The following is a 20,515-nucleotide window of genomic DNA, read 5'->3' as shown; positions in this document are numbered from 1 at the left end:
TCGGGGAATCAACACTTGATTGACGAATAGACTTCAATTTTTTTTCAAGCGATAATTCAGTCATGATCATTCAGAATATCATTCTCGCATCAAATTATTATTTTCATACGTCCATTCAATTATTCTCTACTACTATTTCTTCGATATATTCAGAAATCAAAAGGTTTCAGTGATTTTGCTTTGGAAATCGAGTGACTGTCAAATCGTTGATCGGACAATCAAAGTTTTATGAAACCCGCTGTCAGGGTTGAAGCGATGCGGTTTTGAATTTGATCTTAGAAGTTATCCCCTTGGAATTAAAAATCGACGTGTCGGAGCTTTTTATACAGGGTGAGTCTTTGATGCCTACATATACAGGGTGTATTTGAAGGTGGGGCTTTTTTTCAGCAGAAGGTAGAACTGGTTAAAATGAAGCGTTTCACCGGAAATCACCTATAAAAACTTTCAAAATGACAAAACATGAAAAAATTTGAAATGATTACTGAAATAGATCCTAATACGACCCTAGACCGTTTGTTAGCTGAATTATCTCAAGGCAGTCTGAAAAAACTTATCTCCTGAATGCGGTTTCGCTTAGCATATATTGGCTCGTTCGATATTTACGTGGTAATGAAAATGGAAACTTAGGATTGCCGAATTGTGTAATTATTTTTTAGTAACTTACATGGTTTTATGAAATGGCTCATTTCGATACCAACTGACAGAAGAGACTTAGGAGGTGTAAAAAATAGAATAATACTTCAAAATCTCACCAATAAAATTCGTCTAAATTATTCACGAATTTTTTCACAATGGGCATCACAATCTTCTAGTTCGAACATTTCAACAATCGTCGTAAAAATGGAATGAAACGGGGGAACATCATAGCACTCTTTCAATATAACTAACATAAGCACTTTCAAGAAACTGCCTCGATTTTCTACATTTTTTTTTCACCCTAAATTGCACGATACAACTATTATGATTCTCTTAAAAGTGACCTGATGCATCTAACCCGATGAACTTGGTACTGAACCATTGTACAGTCATATATGTTTATGTTTTGATATCTTTTTGCGATGCTGGAGTCACCTTCCACAGTCCCGTACTTGAAATTCATTGAAATTTTGTAGGGGTTGTATCTCAGCCATCTAGGATATTTTATATAGACAATTTTTGGTTAAACGACTTACCTACATATTTTGATGAGTTCTACCTTCTGTCAAAAACAGTCTCACTTTTGAAAACATCCTGTATTTTAATAGTAGATTATTTAGGTAAAAAAAAAACATTTTTTTCCTATACCATTTTTCCTAATTCGTCCCCGATAATGAGCTATGCCACCCCTGGAGTAACAAAATTCCCTTCAGAATAACAAGCTAAATTTATGACACTACACATCTTTAAAATAGAGTTGCATTGAGCCAAAGTACCTAATTTTCCGAATATCATAGATATTTTCAATTTTTGAAAATCAAATTACTCGAAAACGACGCATTATACGAGAAAATATTATGAATACAATTACGAAACGTTCAAATATTCATAAGATTATATGTGCAAGACTTTAAGTGTACAAAACGTTCAAATATTCATTAGATAGCGTCCAACTTGGTTTCAAGAGTTGGGTTCTTTGAATTTTTGGTATTTTTATGGTACGTGATAGTCATAATGAGAAAACTGGAAAACGTGGGTGATATCTTGTGTTGGATAAAGATTCATCAAATAAACGAAAAACTATATTCCGAAGTTCATTTAATTCAATAAAACTGTTTATGAGATAGAACTGAAAATAACATTTTTTATGGTTCTTCAACAGCCTGTATCTTTGAAATCGAGCCAATTCGGGAAAAATGGTAAAGAAAAAAAGTGTTTCTTTTGACCTCAAGAATCTACTGTTAAAATATTTGTACGATTCCAAGACTCACCCTGTACACATAATTCGGTTCTGCCGAACAGAGCCGCTGTCGTTTTCAATGAAGAACTTTGTTTCGCCAAACGTCGAATCGAAGCCACTCATTGGGTCCAGAGTAGCTCCGATAGACAACTTCGGGACTAGTCCACTTTTTTCCAACAAATTTTCTACAGAATACGTTCTGATAATGAAATGATTAATTGACTGAAAATTCGCACAGGAAAATTTCTTTCGCATTTCCCTTCCCTATTGTGAATCCCTACATGGTGCTCACTAATACAAGCAGAATCAGCTTCACTCTCATCCGAAAGGAACCCAGAGCGGAGCATCAAAAACTAATGAAATAAAATTCGGCGGGATGGGAAACTTTGGCTAATCGAATTTTCCGGATATGCAGCGGGAACGCTCAACAATCGGTTATTTAGTGTCTCGAAATAGAATTTCCTCATCATCGCCAACATAATCTCTCTCTGTATAGAAAGCGTTACTGCCTCCGTTCAGAGTTTCAATAGATTTAATGTCCCGAAACCAGTAGAACGTGGGATAAATTCATGAATCTGCTATAAATCCCTGATTCTGCCAATCAGACCTAGTGCCTGCGCAAGGGATGCTGGTCTACAAAAGAAAGAACCGCTTGAGTAACTCTCTACAGACCTGTTAGTCTAACGTTAGCAACATTAAAGGATGAGCGCTTCAGGAAAACCCCTGCTGGGACTCTGGCTCTACAGAAGCGGTGAGAATTGGGACACCAAGAACGAAGTTCCCATCCAAAAGGCGCTCGATCAGGTGAGTACCTCTAAGTTTCTCATCTACTTTATGCATCATGGATACTTTTCTCGAAAATTTTAAACTTTTAAGAACTTTTTTTCGGTTTGTAAGAAGTTGGAAAAATTTTTCACTCAGCACCTGTGGTGCTCTGTAATAATCATAGCTGTAGATGACTCAGATTGGCACTTAATTTACTGAAAATTTTTTGCTCAAATTTGAAGCTGACTTATTTAAGATCGAGTTCTATATTTTCTTTTGATTTTTTGAGTGATCGAAAACACTTTGAAAAGTTAGTGTGGTTATACAGGGTGTATAGGAATGGTTGCGAAAAAATTTTAGGGGTGATTGCTTGTCAAAAAATAGTGTAGGTTGAGCAACCCCTGCTTCGATACAGCTCCCTAGAGAGGCGCCTAAAAAGCAATTTTTTTTCTTACAAACCAGATAACCAATATACAAAATGCAATTGAACAAAAATTCTATTAGAACGAAACGGCACTAAAAAAATTGTGGTGGTTTTCCCCTATAATATCAGTATGATATCCGCCTATTATTTATGTATATTTAAGATCAACTGACGCTACATTCCTGTTGATAAATTACATATTTTTTCTCGAAAACCGTCTACAAGAGATTTTATTCGCCTGTCGATCTATCAAAAATTTATTTTTCATTGGTATATTAAGAATAGGAAAAATGTTTCTGTACAAACAATATTTAGGGGTGGCTTTTGCTTACCGTGAAATTAGGTCCTTTCGTTTGCATAAAAAGTGTAGCACTTTTCTACACTAGATTTTTGTATTCGTTTGCTGATTGAATTTACACCAGTTACGAGGAGGTGTAGTTTATCTTCATCTCCTTTTGACTATGTGTAGATAAACTACAATTCCTCTTCACTGGTATAAATCAAATCGAGTATAGAAAAGTGCTATACTTTTTATGCAAACGTAAGGACCTAGTATTTTTTTTGTTCTGTCAGTTTTCCGGTTTCTAGGAAAAAAAATTAAAAATTGCTTTCTAGTTCCTGCTCTAGTTGATCTAGTTGCTGCTAGTTCCATCTTTGACGAGCTTAATCAGGGAATGCTCAAAATAAAATCATATGAAAGACCCACATCATTTTGGACAACATTCCTTAATTTTTTTTCGCAACAATTCGTTTACATCCTGTATTTCTATTATTTTGAAAGAATTTGGTAAGAAAAAGAAAGAAAAATCCAAAGTTAGCGATACTTGCATAGCTCAATTATGTACGGATTTGTATTTTTGTGAATCTCTATTATAAAAACTATTCGTTTGAAAGCTTTAATCCCTATGGGGAATTATTAGGAATTATTGGCTTTTAATCATAGTCTCTTCACATTTATTGCTCGTTGGATTTTGCCATTTCAAATAATTTTCGCATAGGCTGTGCTAAGAACTGTAATTCTAAATGAAAAAAAATTATAAAATGCGAATGGTAAGGTTTCTGATAGATTTCGAATATTTATTAATTCGAAACACATTATTAACAGATAGAAAAAAAAAACCTAAAAGAAGGATTCTTCAGAAAATTAGTGATAAATTTAGGAATTTTTACACGTAACACGCAATGTATTGAATCAAATAAATTGCAACCCATTGATTGATCATTATTGTATTTATCGAACAAATTTAATTTGATTTCTGTCACTATGAGACACTCTGGTAATTATGGAATTCGTTGTCCAAACTAAGTATTTACCTAGCTCCAAATAACATACTTCATATATGACAGAACAGTATTTCATGATAAATGAAATATATTCATCAAAAAAAGTTATTGAATAGGTTTTGAAAAGAAACTGATACAAATGCAAATCATAGCCAACAAATTTCTATATTCCATTGAAAATTATCAGTTGGATCTGATATGGCTTTATTGGCTTTCTCTATAGAGATTTTTATATATTTTACAAATGAACTTTATTGATGAGCATTTCATGAGGGATAGTACAAATTCGAGAACAAATGTTAGGAGAAGGTTTGCATCGAAAAAAATATTGAAAAATAGGAAAAAAAATTTGCATATATTTTTTGAGAAAACCTTTTCGAAAATGAGTCTATCTATTCCTGATCAAAATTCCTATTTTTTGTTGACCCAGAATTTTAACAACTAGAATGCAAGGATTTTGCATTGCAACAATAAAAGATCAAGAATTTCAATTTGTTGACAAATGTCTACTGAAAGAGTTTTCTTAAGGTGCAAACTTTTTAAAATTTCAAATACCTTGATGGGTGTTAGTGAGGAGATTGATATTTCATATTTTACTGATCTGAAAAACAGAACTGTTGTCGAATAGAATGACAATTATGAAAATTTCGAATAACGAATAATGAAACAAAAAACTTCCCTATATAGTAATATGATTAGCGTCGTTTATTTGTCTGGAGGATTCTGAGAATATAAGTTTCACTACCTTGCACATGATTTCTGTTATACTAAGGCAATTTTCTTTCGCTCTCCTTCTTTTCCTCGAAGATTTCTTACAATTATATCGCTCAAATATACCGCTTCCTTTACAAAGCTTCATACCGAAGGGTAAATTTATTTCCCAGCTCGAATTTTGGTGCGAGAAATTCCGTGGAATGTACTGGAATGTGGGGTATATAATCACATATCCACACTCAACAGTTGCAAAATGGTGAATGCGAAAACATATTTTCAGATGTACAAGAACTGTATGAAAACTTTAGGTAATACAACATTGAAAATCCAATTTTTTTCATTGAAATTTGAGTAAGGAAATCGAAGAATACTTTTGAAACAATTTTGTGAAAATACAGGTGCTGATATGTAGTATGGAATTAATGACATCTCAGCTGTTCATGATCATTATTTAGTTTTAGAATCAAGAAAAAGCTTGAATCTGAAGGGTTTAGGATGCTGTAAGGAAACAGAAGTGGGAAAATTTTGAGTGACCTTTTCCTTTCAAAACTCTTCTCGCACAATCTCAAACAACCATGTACAGGGTGGGCAAAATTCAATGGGATTAAATGGAAGCTCTGTAACCGTATAAGAGCTAAGAGAAAATGGATTTCACGTTTCCCTCCTCGATTTTGAAAAGATGGGGGTAATGGCCACATCCGCATCCCTCTATCTTCTTTTGTTTTCGAGTGATAAGTGAAAACTCATTGAATTGGTGCATCTATTCCATGAAGTTTCACTGATATCGAAAAACAAATGTTACGTTGTAGTTCTAGACTCTAGAGACAATTTTTCATGTAGAATGCAGTGGCTTAGTCAAAGATTTTTCAGTCTGCCACTTCAACGATATAGTGGTAACCAAAGATTATAATCTTTTTTGGCAACTTTCATTTTTTTTTTTAAATATAAATATATAAATAATAATAATTCATAAATAAATATTATTCGGAATATAATAAACGTCACCACACACAGGCCTCTGTTGGTGGTGGATTTCATTAGGTTTACTATTCAGATATTATTATTGTAACAACCTTGTAGATTTCAAAGAATAAGCCTCAATATTATTAGTAATATGGGAGACTTTGAAGATCACTTTCATTCCCGATATTTAAGAGGATGAAAAATTTTCCAATATGGAATTCATCTCTGTCAGGAAATTTTGTAAACCTGTATTCGAATGAATATATTCCGAAACCTTTTCAACTATTACATAGATCTTAATGCTAGAACCACAGCCTTTTCGAACACCTTCACAAATAAAGAAGACTGTGCTAGTCCTGGTATAGGTAAATATGAAGTAGTCATCAAAATTCTCGTAAGTTCCTCATTTTCCAAGCATCTTCTCGAATATCCGGAATGAAATTGATCTTCGAAGTCTCCCACAACCTGACACAACTTAAACGCATAGTTCATTATCATATTATCAATAAAAATGACCGGCCAACTTGACCGAATTAGTAATTGAGTTTTTTTTAATGAAAGAACAATTAGAAACACGACGTATATTATATATTCTGAATCAGAAAAAATATGGGACTGGTATGTGTAAAAATAACATAGGGTTTATATTCAAAAAATGAAGTTACCACTATATCACTGAAATGGCGGACTGAACAAAATCTTTGACTACGCCACTGCATTTAACATTTGTTTTTCGATATCACTGAAACTTTACGAAACAGTGACACCAATTCAAAGAGCCTAAACATGAGTTTTCACTTATAACAACTTGAAAACGAAAGAAGATAGATGGATGCGGTTTTTGCCATTATCCATCTTTTGAAATCGTGTCGGAAACGTGCCATCCATTTTTGCCTAGCTTTTACGACACAGAACTGCCATTCAATCCCATCAAATTTTGCCCACCCGTACTTCTCCAACGCTTTCATTGTAGAACCCAGAAATTCACTTAGTTCCAAACCAATCCCTAATTCATAGAACAGATTCGCCAATATATCCCGTAATTCAATGCCCCAATTCCCTTCCAGGACCCTCTTAAGGAGGAGAAAACCAAACAGACGTCCAAGGAGCTAGAAAGAATATCCATTATATTCTCTCTGAAAAATCAAGTGGGCGGACTGGTGAGAGCACTTCAAGCGTTCCAGGACCTGGGAATCAACCTACTCCATATCGAGTCCCGTCCTTCCAACACCACCGAGAATGAGTCCGATTTCTTCGTGGATATCGAATGCGATATGCATCAGCTGCAACAGGTTGGCGTCCTTCTGCGGAGAGAGGTCCAGACTATGGTGATAGGGTCTTATCAGAAGAGGGAGAACGAGTTCTCGCCCCCTATCCCGCTATCGGCAACCGCAAGTTTCGGTAAATTTATACGTTGAATTAGGATAGCCTCGTGAAATCCTTCGGAGAAACTTTTTCATCTTATTCCTGGTTTCAGACGTGGTTCAATGATTCCATTTGTGATCGTCGAGATGAATGCTGATCGATATTTAATACTCATTTATAAATAGGAGGCGTGATCATGAAACTGTTCAATTAAAGTTTTTCCTCTTAGAAATGCCTCCTTTGGGATAATGTTGAACGCAGTGATAGTGACAGTTTATAGTCCCCTCAATAGATCTATCCAGTCGTGTAACCTGTTTTTTCTGCAATATCAGTTGGGAGTTAACGATGCTAAATCGGGATATACTCGAGCGTCGTGGATTTTGAAGATTAGATGGTAGAAGGAAAAAAAAAGTTCTACGATGTATGCATTTTCAGTGGTGGGGAAAGCGTTTGCAGGTTTTCAAAGATTTAAAAAAAAAATCGTCAGGTGTACATACTCGAGCGTGTCAGATTAAGATACTGTATATTATGCCCTACGGGTCTCTGATAATGAATTCATGTTAATCTGACAGTTTGCGTGGTGGGTCTGGCCGTACGGAAGTGTTGGAAGTGGTAAAAAAAAAAATTTCTTCGAGCGTGTCAGATTTTTAGAGAATAATGTTAATTGGACCCAAAGGAAGCAACTTTTCAAGAGACTGACAATTCGGACGTAATGCAAGGTCACAGCGGTCCTTTGAAAATGCAAAAAGAAACGTGTTGACCCATTAATCTCACATTAATCAGGGGGGTTTTCTTAATCATATAGTTTGAAGATGATAACAAGTCATTTTTTTAAATATCTCCCTTCATGTACCTCTACTCGTTTATGTATTCAGTAAGAAAGTGGTAGATAATAAAATTTTATATAACTTTTATCTGAAGCAATTTCACATACTCTTTACCGTTTTCGAGTTAGAGGGCGATAAGGCCGACGAGCTTAGCCACACATGCAAAAGACCAAGGTCAATGTAGAAACCTAGTCTAATATACATTCATCGACATATATCTCGAAAACGTTCAAACGTATAAAAAATTACTTCGGACAAAATTTATAGAAAATGTTATGACCTACAACTTTTATGATGACTTCGAAAAAAATTTGAAGCCCAGGAGTGGAGATAAGTCGAAGAAACTGATTTTTGTGACCTTTATGGCCAATTTTTATTGTTTCGGGTTGCTGAAACTGTCAGATTATATTTTTTCCGTTATTCTTGAATCATTAGCTTCAAGATGACGTTTTTTTTGCAAGTTTGGCCCTCTACACATTTTCGTCACTCTCAAATTGTCAGATTAAAAGAATGTATACTTTCCATTAAACACATATATCTTAATCTGACAGGCTCGAGTTTGTACAATGATCGTTTTTTTCACTTTTCTGACAGGCTGTCCTAGACAATTCCCCCTATATACAGGTCTAATTTTTGGTAGATTTACTCTACATGGTCCAAGTTATCTGCCCTTATAGTAATCTGACAAGCTCGAGTAAATTCCGGATTTTCCTCTTGGGCTCCCCAACTATATAGGATGGCCTTGAGATCCTTAATATTATAAATGTGCAGTTAGTTTGTTTTTTTGATTCTTTGTCTCTACATAACTTCGAAACCAGATGTCCGATTTTGTTAGGAATTTCACTATAGTGTGAAGAATTTATTCAAATAGATTCTCGTATCTCGTGTTAGATTCATTTCCATATTATGAAGATGTTTGGACTAGAATCGTGATAACATAGTAGGCCGTAGCTGAATCAAGGAAATAGGTTATCCGGATCTTTCTATGATTGGAATTTATTTTCAGTGTTCTTCTTTGGTAGGGGTTTTCGTTACATGCTCATCAAACTTTTGATGTGGAAAACTGTACCTTTCTTTTTGAGCTACTTCTCATATATTACATTCATAATATCTCTATCAATTATTATTAATCCCTATTCCATCCTATACTTGTTATGACCAATTCTGTTCCTGTGTCACACTGTTTACATTTCCTGCAGATTTCGAAGACGTACCATGGTTTCCAAAACGAATTCAAGATTTGGATCTAGCACAGAATGTTTTGAGATATGGATCAGCTTTAGATGCGGATCATCCTGGTTTCAAGGACCCAGTGTATAGAGAACGTAGGGAGCACTTTGCCAGAATAGCGAACAATCATAAATAGTAAGTTAAATTTTCGAAAGATCTGAAATAATCAAAGAACAGTTGAGCATAAACGCATAGCCATAACAGAAAATGATTGAATTCAACAAGGTTGGGAGAGACAAATTTCTAAGAGAGCATAGATATATAGGGTGAGTATTTCTTTTGACCTCAAGAACCTAGTGTTGAAATATTTGTACGACTCAAAGACTCACCCTGTATATTTCTTCTTATGAAAGATGAGAAAATCTGATTTTTTTGATGTTTCGCTCGAAAAAAAAAAACATCATCAAGTGGGTGAAGTAAAACTAGTGGAATTCAGAGTAACTATTCCTAAAATTTTCCTACAGAATTTATTTGCTCGTCAGATCTTACACATTTTTTGAAACTCTTTTACCCAAGAAAAATTTTAATCTAATTTTGTCTCAAAGTGGACAGCCAATTCCTACAGTCAAATATACGGATGAGGAAATAAAAACATGGTAAGTATAATAAAATCAATTTAATACATTTCTCATATTTTTTCGAACAATTGAGATATATCTTGTTTTCACTCAACTTGAATCATTTAAGTATTGTCAATCATACTTAAAAATTGAGTAATATCTCGAAATCGTAAATAGCAGCAATAAACATTGGCTGGAAACTTGGTCGGTCTATAAATCGAGAATCCATAAAGAGAATCACTTAGTAGCCTCATATATTTATTGCTATAATGATTGGCAAGAGGCGTTGAATTCATTTGGATGCCCACTCCAAGTTATGGATACTTTCGAACACAAGGTTTATCCACTTTAATTGATATTTTATTTTTTTATAGTGATTTATGAAGTGTCAGACACGCAACGCATCGGTAAACTTTTCATGAAGAAGGTCTAAATAGGTTCATAATGTCATCTCGATTAGTCGATAACGCTGCTAAAACGGGCAATGTATCTTCTTCAAACGGAGCATAGCTACGAGGATATATTGAAAAATTCTTAGATTACTATGGAACCAAACAAAATTTCAATGTCAAAATATTTCATTACTCAACATATTCTCCTCTTAATTGAATACATTTATTACAGAGAACCTGCAACGTCTGTGGACCTTTAAAAAAAAATGTTTCTTCTTGCTCTGCAAACCAGACCTCCACAGCTTTTATTACCCCCTCGTTGGAAGAAAATTTACGACCTTTTAAACTTTTTTTCAGTTGAGGAAAGAGATGATAGTCGGATGGAGCCAAATATGGTGAACAAGGGGGGTGTTCTAGTATTTCAAACCCTAAATCACGAATTTTTTGCATGGCAACATGAGATTTGTGTGCAGGGGCGTTGTCCTGCAAAAACAAAACACCTTCGGATAGCTTTCCGCGTCTTTTCTCTTTAATTTTTTCCCGAAGAGTGGTCAGTAATGTCGAATAGTAAATTCCAGTTATTGTTCTACCTTCATCCAAAAAATCAATCATGATTACTCCATGGCAATCCCAAAAAACTGAAGCAAGAACTTTTCCAGCAGATTTTTAGAAATGAAACTTCTTAGGTCTTGGAAAACCAGAGTGTCGCCATTCCATCGATTGTTGCTTTATTTCTGGATCATAGAAATGTACCCAACTCTCATCCATAGTAACAATTCGGTTTAAGAAGTCTACATCGTTTTCAAATCGAGCACAGATCGAACGCGATTCAAACACTTGGTGATCCATTTTGCAGCAATTTTTCTCATGTCCAAATTGACGTGAACTACCTATATGATGAGCGCGTTCGTATGAAATATTCAGTGCTTCAGATATCCGTTTCAGCCCAATTCGACATTCTGATAAAATTATGTCATGAACTGCATCGATATTTTCGGGGACTCACACAGAAACTGGCCTTCCCGATCAGTCATCATCTTCAATGGAAAATTTACCTCTTTTGAAGCTTGCAGTACAATTTTTCACAGTCGCAAACGAAGGACATTGATCACCAAGGGTATTAAGCATATCTTCGTGAGTCTGCTTACCTCTTAACCCTTTTAAATACAATTTCGGTGGACATCTTCTTTCTTTTAATTTATTGCGTAACTCTGGTTCACTTTTTTGACCTCAAACTTCACACTGACACTTCTAATGAGTTATTGTTCGTTACTATGGTAACACAAGATTTTTTTTATGCATGGAACTGGTCTAGGTTAACTAGATATCAATACATTCTCGTGAAGCCATTAATATGGGGAATTTTACTTTGAAAAGGGCTTCAATTTGTTTTTGATCCACTTTGGCGGAATTCATCAAATGACAAATACTTAGCACTTGTAACCTGATAACCTCTCATATCTCGCCATCCTTGGTAGGGGCACTGTCTTCAGGGAGCTTCACAAGCTCTATCTCAAGCACGCCTGCAAGGAATACTTGGAAAACTGGCCCCAACTGGTCAAGTATTGCGGTTACAGGGAAGATAATATCCCTCAGCTTCAAGACGTCAACAACTTCTTAAAGAGGAAGACGGGTTTTCAGCTGAGGCCCGTAGCTGGCTATCTCAGTCCAAGGGACTTCCTGTCTGGTCTGGCTTTCAGGCTGTTCCACTGCACCCAGTACATCCGTCATTCCTCTGATCCATTTTATACACCGGAACCGTGAGTATTTGATCGAAGCGATGGGAATGTCACTATTTATCGAACAACGTTCTTCAGGGATTGCTGCCATGAACTTCTAGGGCATATGCCGCTGTTAGCAAATCCCAGCTTTGCACAGTTCTCTCAAGAATTGGGACTGGCAACACTTGGGGCTTCTGAGGAGGATGTTAACAAATTGGCGACGGTGAGTAGGAAAATTTCGAGTTTACGCCTGTGCAATCTGCAGCCCGAGAAAGATTAGCGTTGTGGTACCGGGTTTTTCTGTATGATTTGACTCTCTCTTCATCTTTGTTACAAATAGAGATACAAAAATATTTATAATTAATTCAGATGCATACCACCCGCCGATATGAATATCGACAGGTGTTATGATCTGAATGAGCTAGCCAATTTGCCATCGTCAGGGCCATCGAAGATAAGCAGATGCTGACCATGGTTTCGGTATCGTTTGACCTCGTCAGAGCAACATAATAGCTTATTTTTCGATGGAGTAACGTCTGGAATTGACGGACCCTTATTCAATACTGGCACGTGGTACTGAGTACTATCCAGTAACGGCAGTAACTCAGAGCGACACTCAGTTTGAAAAGTGAACCGATTCAATCCCCTCCAGTTTGGAACCCAGACCAAGACAATAGCATATGTCCCATATTTCCTTTTATTCTTATTATTATTAACTGCCTTCCTTTTAAGGCGTTATCATTTTCATTATACGAAAATATGTTTTCCACAAGAGCTATACGAAATCAAGTGATTGTAAAGTACAGATCGAAGGCAACTTCATTTTTTTTTAATGAAACATCCTTTATATCTTTCAATTTTTTGCTAGCTCTTTCTCCACTGACCACGAATATATGGGGTGAGAGTTTGACACTTACGAATATTTTAACAGTAGATTTTTGAGGTGAAAAGAAACACTTTATTCCTATACCATTTTTTCCGATTCGGCCCTGATGGAAAGATATAGCCATTTTAAGTTTTCATAATCTTTCATTCTGGAAGAAACAAAATTCCCTTCAAAATAACAATCTATATCTATGGCACTACATATCTGCGAATCTTCATTTGTTCAAATGTTCAAATATATTTTTCTATTCTTGGCTAGCTTTTTATCTACTGACCACGAATATACAGGGTGAGTCTTTGAGACGTACGAATATTTCAACAGTAGATTCTTGAGGTAAAAAGAAATACTTTATTCCCATACCATTTTTTTTCGATTCGGCCCTGATAAAAAGATATATTGAGTTTTCATTCATTCATTAAGTTTTCATAATGAGCTAAGCCACCCCTAGAAAAACAAAATTCCTTTCAAATAATCAAGCTGAATCTATGACACTACATATCTTAGGATGTTCAATTTTTCAAACACCCTCTATATTTTGCTATTTTTGGCTAGCTCTCTCTTTCTCTACAGGGTGAGTCTTTTTGACACGTACGAATATTCCAGGTAAAAAGAAACACTTTCTTCCTAATCATTTTTTCCGATTTGACCCTGATAAAAAGATATAGCCATTTTAAATTTTTATAATGACCCAATCCACCCCTGGAGAAACAAAATTCCCTTCAGAATAATGAGCAATCTATGACACTACATATCTGTGCATCTTTTAAACAGAGTTGCATTGAGTCAGAGTACCCAATTTTTCGAATTCCACAGATATTTTTTATTTTTGAACATCAAATTACACGAAAACGGCGCATTATACGAGAAAATATGAAGAATACTTTTATATTACAAAACGTTCAAATATTCATTAGAAAACGTCCAACTTGAGTTGGTTTCTTTGAGTTTTTGGTATTTAGGTACATATATGGTAGTAATGGTCATAATGAGAAAACTGGAAAACGTGGGTGATTTCTTGTGTTCGAAAAAGATTCATCAAATAAATGAAAAACTATATTCCGAAATTAATTTCATTCGATAACACTGTTTGTGAGATAGAACTAAAAATAACATTTTTTTATGGTTTCTCAACAGCCTGTATCTTTTAAACCGAGCTGATTCGGAAGAAATGGTAGATATAGGAAAAAAGTGTTTCTTTTGACCTCAAGAATCTACTATGAGTCAAAGACTCACCCTGTACATCAACCTTATAATTCCATAGCCCACTTGACGACAACTTTTTTGGAACGCTAGTTATAAATACCAAATCAAAACAATGAGAAACCGAAAGCACATATTAAAACAGATACCTACGATAGACACTAGACGTATTAATTATGAATCAAGTTCAAATTACCGATGCGGTGAATCACCGCAGGAGTCCCAAAACCGTATGTCGGTCATTTCCAGGTGTTTCCGCGAACAATTATCATCGTACGATCAGACTGCCCGCACCCAAAATCTTCCCTGCCGATTTCTCTCCGATTTATGCCCACCGACGTGAATTATATCCTTGTTGCAGTTGTACTTTTTCACAATAGAATTTGGGTTGTGCAAACAAAACGGAGAAATGAAAGTTTACGGTGCCGGCCTGCTCAGCTCTGTGGCCGAACTGACGCACGCCATAACTCATACGGACAAAATAAGAAGATTCGACCCGAACGAGACCTGCAAGCAGGAATGCATCATCACGTCCTACCAGCACGGCTATTGGTACACCGATTCCTTCGAGGAGGCCAAAGAGAAGATGAGGTGAGTCGGGAACCTTCGAATCTGGAAATAATAATGACCATAAAGTATTCAAATCAAACGGTTGTTTTCTGTGATAATGTCGGCCACAATCAAGAGATCAATGAAATGAGATTTCCTTAGGCTCGATGATAGTTTCGTAGTCCCGACGGGAATTTTATAGCCTCGTCGAGAAGCTTGTTATCTCGAAGAGGCTTTCCTAGTCTATACGAGACTTTCCTAATTTTGATGTGATTTTTATAGTCTCGACGAAGCTTTCATATTATCGACGAGACTTTGGTGGTTCCAACGAGACTTTCGTAATTTTGATGTAACTTTTATAGTCTCGACGAAGCTTTCGGATTCTCGACGAGACTTCCCTACTCTCGACGAGACTTTCATATTCTCAACGATACTTTCATACTATCGACGAGACTTTCGTGGTTCCGACGAGGCTTCCGTAGTTTCGATGAGACTTTTATAGTCTCGACGAAGCTTTTGGATTCTCGACGAGGCTTTCGTAGTCCCGACGAGAGTTCATGGCGTGCCATATCTTCTCGAAGATGTGACCTGAAGTCTTGTCTCAACTCGTATAGTTCCTGGTCTTATCTCGTTGGTTCTAGTCTTGTCTCGTCGCTAGTTTCATGTGCATGGGCGTAGAAAGATAGGGGCCAAGGTGGGCACGGCCCTCTCTAGAGTTCTCGGTGCTCCCCATGCCAGGTACTGAAATCGACTAAAATTTAGAACGAGCAAGCATAAAACAACATGGAGCGTTCCACTCAAAAAAAATAACTGGCTACGCCCATGCTCATGTGAAAGCCTCAGCTTATAGTTTCTTTGTTGACGATATAAACATATGTTTTCAATACCTCAACTGAAATGTTCACAATTGACACGTAGTATCAAATTAATGATTTACGAAAAATGTTCATCTCCAATTCACTTTGTCTTTAAATCGACTTATTTAAATGGTATGATGTTTTCAAAGGTGAGGCTTTTTTTGACAGAAGTTAGAACTCATCAAAATATGTCGTTTCACCAAAAATTGTCTACATAAAATATCCAAGATGGCTGAGAGACAACCCCCAGAAGTTCGACAAAATTTCATCCGGCATCGCAAAAACGAAACAAAACATACACATATGACTAGACAATGAATGGTTCAGTACCAAGTTCATCGGATTAGATGCATCAAGTTTTTTTTGAGAGAATCATAATTTTTGTATCGTGCAATTTAGGGTGAAAAAAATTGTAAAAAATCGAGGCAGTTTCTTGAAAGTGCTTATGTAAGTTATGTTGAAAAAGTGCTATGATGTTTCCCCATTTCATTCCATTTTTACAACGATTGTTCGACTGTTCGAACAAGAAGATTGTTATGCTCATTGTGAAAAAATTCGTGAATAATTTAGACGAATTTTATTGGTGAGATTTTGAAGTATTATCCTATTTTTTACACTTGTGTCCTAAGTCTCCTCTATCAGTTGGTATCGAAATGAGCCATATCAAAAAATCGTGTTAGTTACTAAAAAATAATGAGGACAAACCTAAGTTTCCATTTTCATTACCACGTAAATATCGCGAACATGCCAATTTCCTAAACGAAACCACATCGTCGAATCAAGAGATAAGTTTTTTCCCACTGCTTTGCGATAATTCAGCTAAAAAACGGTCTAGGGTCGTATTAGGATCTATTTCAGTAATCATTTTCAATTTTTTTCCAACTTTGTCATTTTGAAAGTTTTATATAGCTGATTTTTGGCGAAACGCTTCATTTTGATCAGTTCACCTTCAAATACATCCTGTAAATTTCTTGAACATGAATGAATAAAGCGTATATTTTTGTTACACAAGAAAATACTTATCTATGCATGCCTAGCTGAATTTGATATCTATACATGGTGAGTCTGCGACTCGTACAAATATTTTAACAGTAGATTCTTGAGGTCATAATAAACACTTTCTTATACCATTCTTTCGGATTCAGCCCTGATAAAAAAATAAGGCCATTTTAGGTTTTCATAATGATCTATGCCACCCCTGGAAAAACGAAATTACCTTTAGGACAAATAGCTAAATCTGTAATAATATACTTCTGTGGATCTCTTAAAAAAAATTCGGTCAAAGAACCCAATTTTTCGAGTTTCACAAATACTTTTCAATTAAAATGAAGAACTATATTCCGAAATTCATTTCATTCGATAAAAACGTTCGTGAGGCATAACTAAAAATAAAATTTTTTTATGGTTTTTCAAGAGCCTTTTTTTGACCTCAACAATCTAGTGTTGAAATATTTGTACGAGTCAAAGAAATCAAAGTCAAAGACTCACCCTGTATAGTATTGAAGTTCTGAAACTAAGTTGGTCAGCAGTTTTCTCCAAAAGAATACATAAACGGATAATTCAGATAACTTAACTTGAGTTGAAAAGAGAAATTTGTACGGGATCCCTATCAAATGTTGAGCAGTGTTTATTCTTGAAATGATGTTTAATTCAAACCCATCAAATGATCAAATCTAACCAGGGACTGACAAAATTTCAGGGGGATATCTACACAAGACGCTCTGAAAATGTCTGTATAATATAATTGGAATTATATAATGAAGATGTTAGGAAGAATCGATTGGTTTATTTACTTGATTGACGTAATTTGCCATTTAACAGAACAAGAACTGTCTTTTCGTAGACTGCTACTTTTTTTTTCTAAGAAACTTTCAATCTATTATTTTAAGTGTGATTCAGAGATGCAAGAGCATTTGAAAAGGCAGTAAAGTTTAAAATTTTCCCCGGATATTTACATGAGTTAGTCAATATATCGCATTACCGCACCTGAACCTCACGAGCCGCCACTGAGTGGGATATAATTCATTTTTTGTGCTAGATCCGAGAAGTTGAAAATATTGAACATTTTATTTGGAACTGCCACATTTTAATCTACTTCGATTATTTCATTTCATAGAAGTATTGTGGTCAAGCCCAAAAACGTAAAAGTGGTAAAAAAAAAGTACCTGAAGGATGAAAAGATACATAATCCATGCCTTGATCAACCCTCCCCGAAGTTTTATTCAACTCCCCTTTCTCCACATCCCCTGATAAACATCCTTTTAGGCGGCAATCAACGCAGAGTGTTGCTTTCACAACACTCATGAAAAATCAATGGGTCCGTACCTCCTTCAATCAAGTCAGAAATAAAAGAAACACTTAGATAAAACCGCCATCCCGCCTCCGGCAACATTCATTCAGATAATTCTAACGACAAACATGAGGCCGCATCCAATTGGTATTTCACGGTGAAAGTGTAAGATTGCGAAAAAAATATTGATGCGGTGAATCTGTGATATGAACAATAATTATGACGCCCATCTTTACTCATGCAATTGCCGAAAATATGAGTATGAGAATGTTCCTAACGATAAACGCATACGTAGAAGACACTATTGCCCAATTGTCGTTAGTTTCATTATCGTTATGTACAGAAATCTTGCTTGCTTTAACCTTTGAAAAGTGGCACTCTTAGACATTACACACTTATAGTCTTCTAGAGATAAGTGAGAATATGAGATCATTGAAATGGTGCTTCGTTTCTAGATAATTATTTCAATTAGATGGTAAAGTGAACTGTCCGGTAGACAGTAAATCGTCGTTGATATTTGCATTAGAACATTAAACCAGATATTCAGTCCAAAGAATTTTCGATTTCTATTCAGAATAGTGCAGGTAATGATGTGGAATGTGGGAAATATGTTTCTCAATAATTGGACCATTCGATATCTGTTTTTCTCTTGATGTTATGTAATTTGAGACATTTACACTCCCTGGACAAAAAAACCGGACAGAAAAATTTTCACCGAATTCATTTTGAAATAACTTTTCAATGTGTGCATCGATTTGTAGCCCATTTGATCTAGTATTTGTATATGTATTTATTTTTCAGCATTTCATGTGTATATTCTTGTTTTATCCTTAATGTTATAAATTGCACAGTTTCATATGAAAAATCGTTTTTTCTATCAGGAAAGAGCGATTGACGTGAATTGAACTAGAAAATGTTAGAGAAGATCAGGCTTCAAAAACTCATTCGAAGGCCCATCATTGCGTCACTAATTACCTCCATTGGATGTTCAGGAGTTAAGAGGAAATTGCATATTTCAGTTCTATCCTGTATACCATCAAATTCTTTTGAAATTCTTGCAGACTCGACATCAGATGATGAACTAGACGAAGTAGGCTACCAATACACAGCAAAATTATCAAAATCGATGCACACCCTCGAAAGTTATTTTGAAATGAATTCGGGGAACATTTTGTTTGTCCAGGAATGTAGTATGACTCGTGTCATACCGAAGTGAGATCAGGAAATTCAGATTTTATTTATTTCATGGTCGATATGGAGCACCTAGAGATTCACAAAAAATGTATGCCTCGATGATTTAATTGAACTGGTAAATCTTAAGCGCTTAAAACTAAAACAAAAATTTCTTAGGGCCTTTGCAGAGAAGATTCACCGCCCCTTTGGTGTCCGTTTCAATCCATACACCCAAAGCGTTGAAGTTTTGAGCAACGAGCAAAAAATTGAGGCTGTCGTATCCGAGCTACGGGGTGATTTGTGCATTGTCAACAGCGCCTTGAAAAAGATCAGCGAACGAGATGGCAACTTGGATATTCATCGTTTCGAAGAACTTCTGCGTAAGGGTCTACAGGTGGAGAATGGAGGAGACAATGACCACCAATAACAATGTCTAAAAACTAAAGGAAAATATGCTTCATAAACTACACACTAAACATTTAAAGGATATACCAATATCAAAATGTATTGCAATTCTCAATCTACAATCGTCAAAGACTAATTTATTTCTTCAAATGAATCTTGATTCCCACTAATTTCATCCAATAATTGCTTTTTGAATCTGAGCATTTGGTTTCTCAAGTTGTCAGAAACATAAGTTTGAAAACGTAGAACTAAAGCTATCTTTTTTCCGAAAATCATAGGATAAAATCTTTCAAAGCAAATAGAATGAGATGAAAGAGAGAATTTTCAGAATACATACTTACTCGATTCTTGAAAAACGTATAGGTCCTTAAGGCGAGCGTAGGACACTTGTATATACTCTTGAAATTATCAGATAGATTAGACTTCTCTGAAGGTCCACTCAACCAAGAGTTTTGGGTTGTGAACATTTCAGGTCATTCCCTGTTAAGGGAATCCCATTTCAGGATTCTCCCAAAATACCAACAATAGACAGTTTTGTTTATTCAATTTCGACATTTAATAACTCATTGAAAGATTATATTTTGTTTGGGAAAATCTATTAATGCAGAGCTTGAAATGTTTATAATTTTGGTTAAGTTGACGTTCTGAAAAAGTCCCAATAATAGAATTTTGCTACAACAGGGAAATATGTAAAATTTTATTGTTGTTTTATTATTGAATTTGGTCGGTCGAAAAAGTAGTAGCTTCTTGTAATCTTGTGGGAAAGAACTTGCTTGCTTATTCTTGCCTAAATTAGACTGCAATCATGTCAAAATTAAGAAGGATTAATTATGCATTGAATTGTTAGCATGTGATCCATCCTACTTTTATGTCAGATGTGAATAAAATTTTGAGAGCAATGATACGATGAAATTATTTATTTCCCCATCCTCAACTAAACACAAAAGCGTTCAATGACAAAATATTGACCCAAGAGCTGATGTACCTCACTGATGTATCTCACTTTATATCTATTCATAGTTTCGACAACAAAC

The 20,515-nt window shown here is 35.4% G+C and overlaps 1 protein-coding gene across 1 annotated transcript; it reads left to right on the top strand.

The window, feature by feature from the left end:
- Positions 1–2,424: 2,424 nt before the first annotated feature.
- On the top strand, positions 2,425–19,516 carry LOC123314709 (tryptophan 5-hydroxylase 1). Its single transcript, XM_044900021.1, has 8 exons — positions 2,425–2,680; positions 7,094–7,427; positions 9,418–9,583; positions 9,994–10,044; positions 11,879–12,160; positions 12,218–12,344; positions 14,569–14,798; positions 19,254–19,516. The coding sequence occupies exons 1-8, from the start codon at positions 2,579–2,581 to the stop codon at positions 19,501–19,503; spliced, it is 1,542 nt and encodes a 513-aa protein (XP_044755956.1). The 5' UTR covers positions 2,425–2,578; the 3' UTR covers positions 19,504–19,516.
- The last annotated feature ends 999 nt before the right edge of the window (positions 19,517–20,515 follow it).

Source organism: Coccinella septempunctata, chromosome 1 (genome assembly GCF_907165205.1).
Source record: "Coccinella septempunctata chromosome 1, icCocSept1.1, whole genome shotgun sequence".
In the NCBI taxonomy this organism is placed as follows: Eukaryota; Metazoa; Arthropoda; class Insecta; order Coleoptera; family Coccinellidae; genus Coccinella; species Coccinella septempunctata.
This window is presented reverse-complemented; position numbering and strand designations above follow the sequence as displayed.

What these genes read in the sequence shown, in the direction of transcription:
- LOC123314709 (XM_044900021.1), top strand. Translation starts at nt 2,579, where the DNA reads ATGAGCGCTTCAGGAAAACCCCTGCTGGGACTCTGGCTCTACAGAAGC. An exon ending in TCCAAAAGGCGCTCGATCAG is followed by an intron (nt 2,681 to 7,093) that starts GTGAGTACCTCT and finishes ATTCCCTTCCAG; the next exon opens with GACCCTCTTAAGGAGGAGAA. An exon ending in ATCGGCAACCGCAAGTTTCG is followed by an intron (nt 7,428 to 9,417) that starts GTAAATTTATAC and finishes CATTTCCTGCAG; the next exon opens with ATTTCGAAGACGTACCATGG.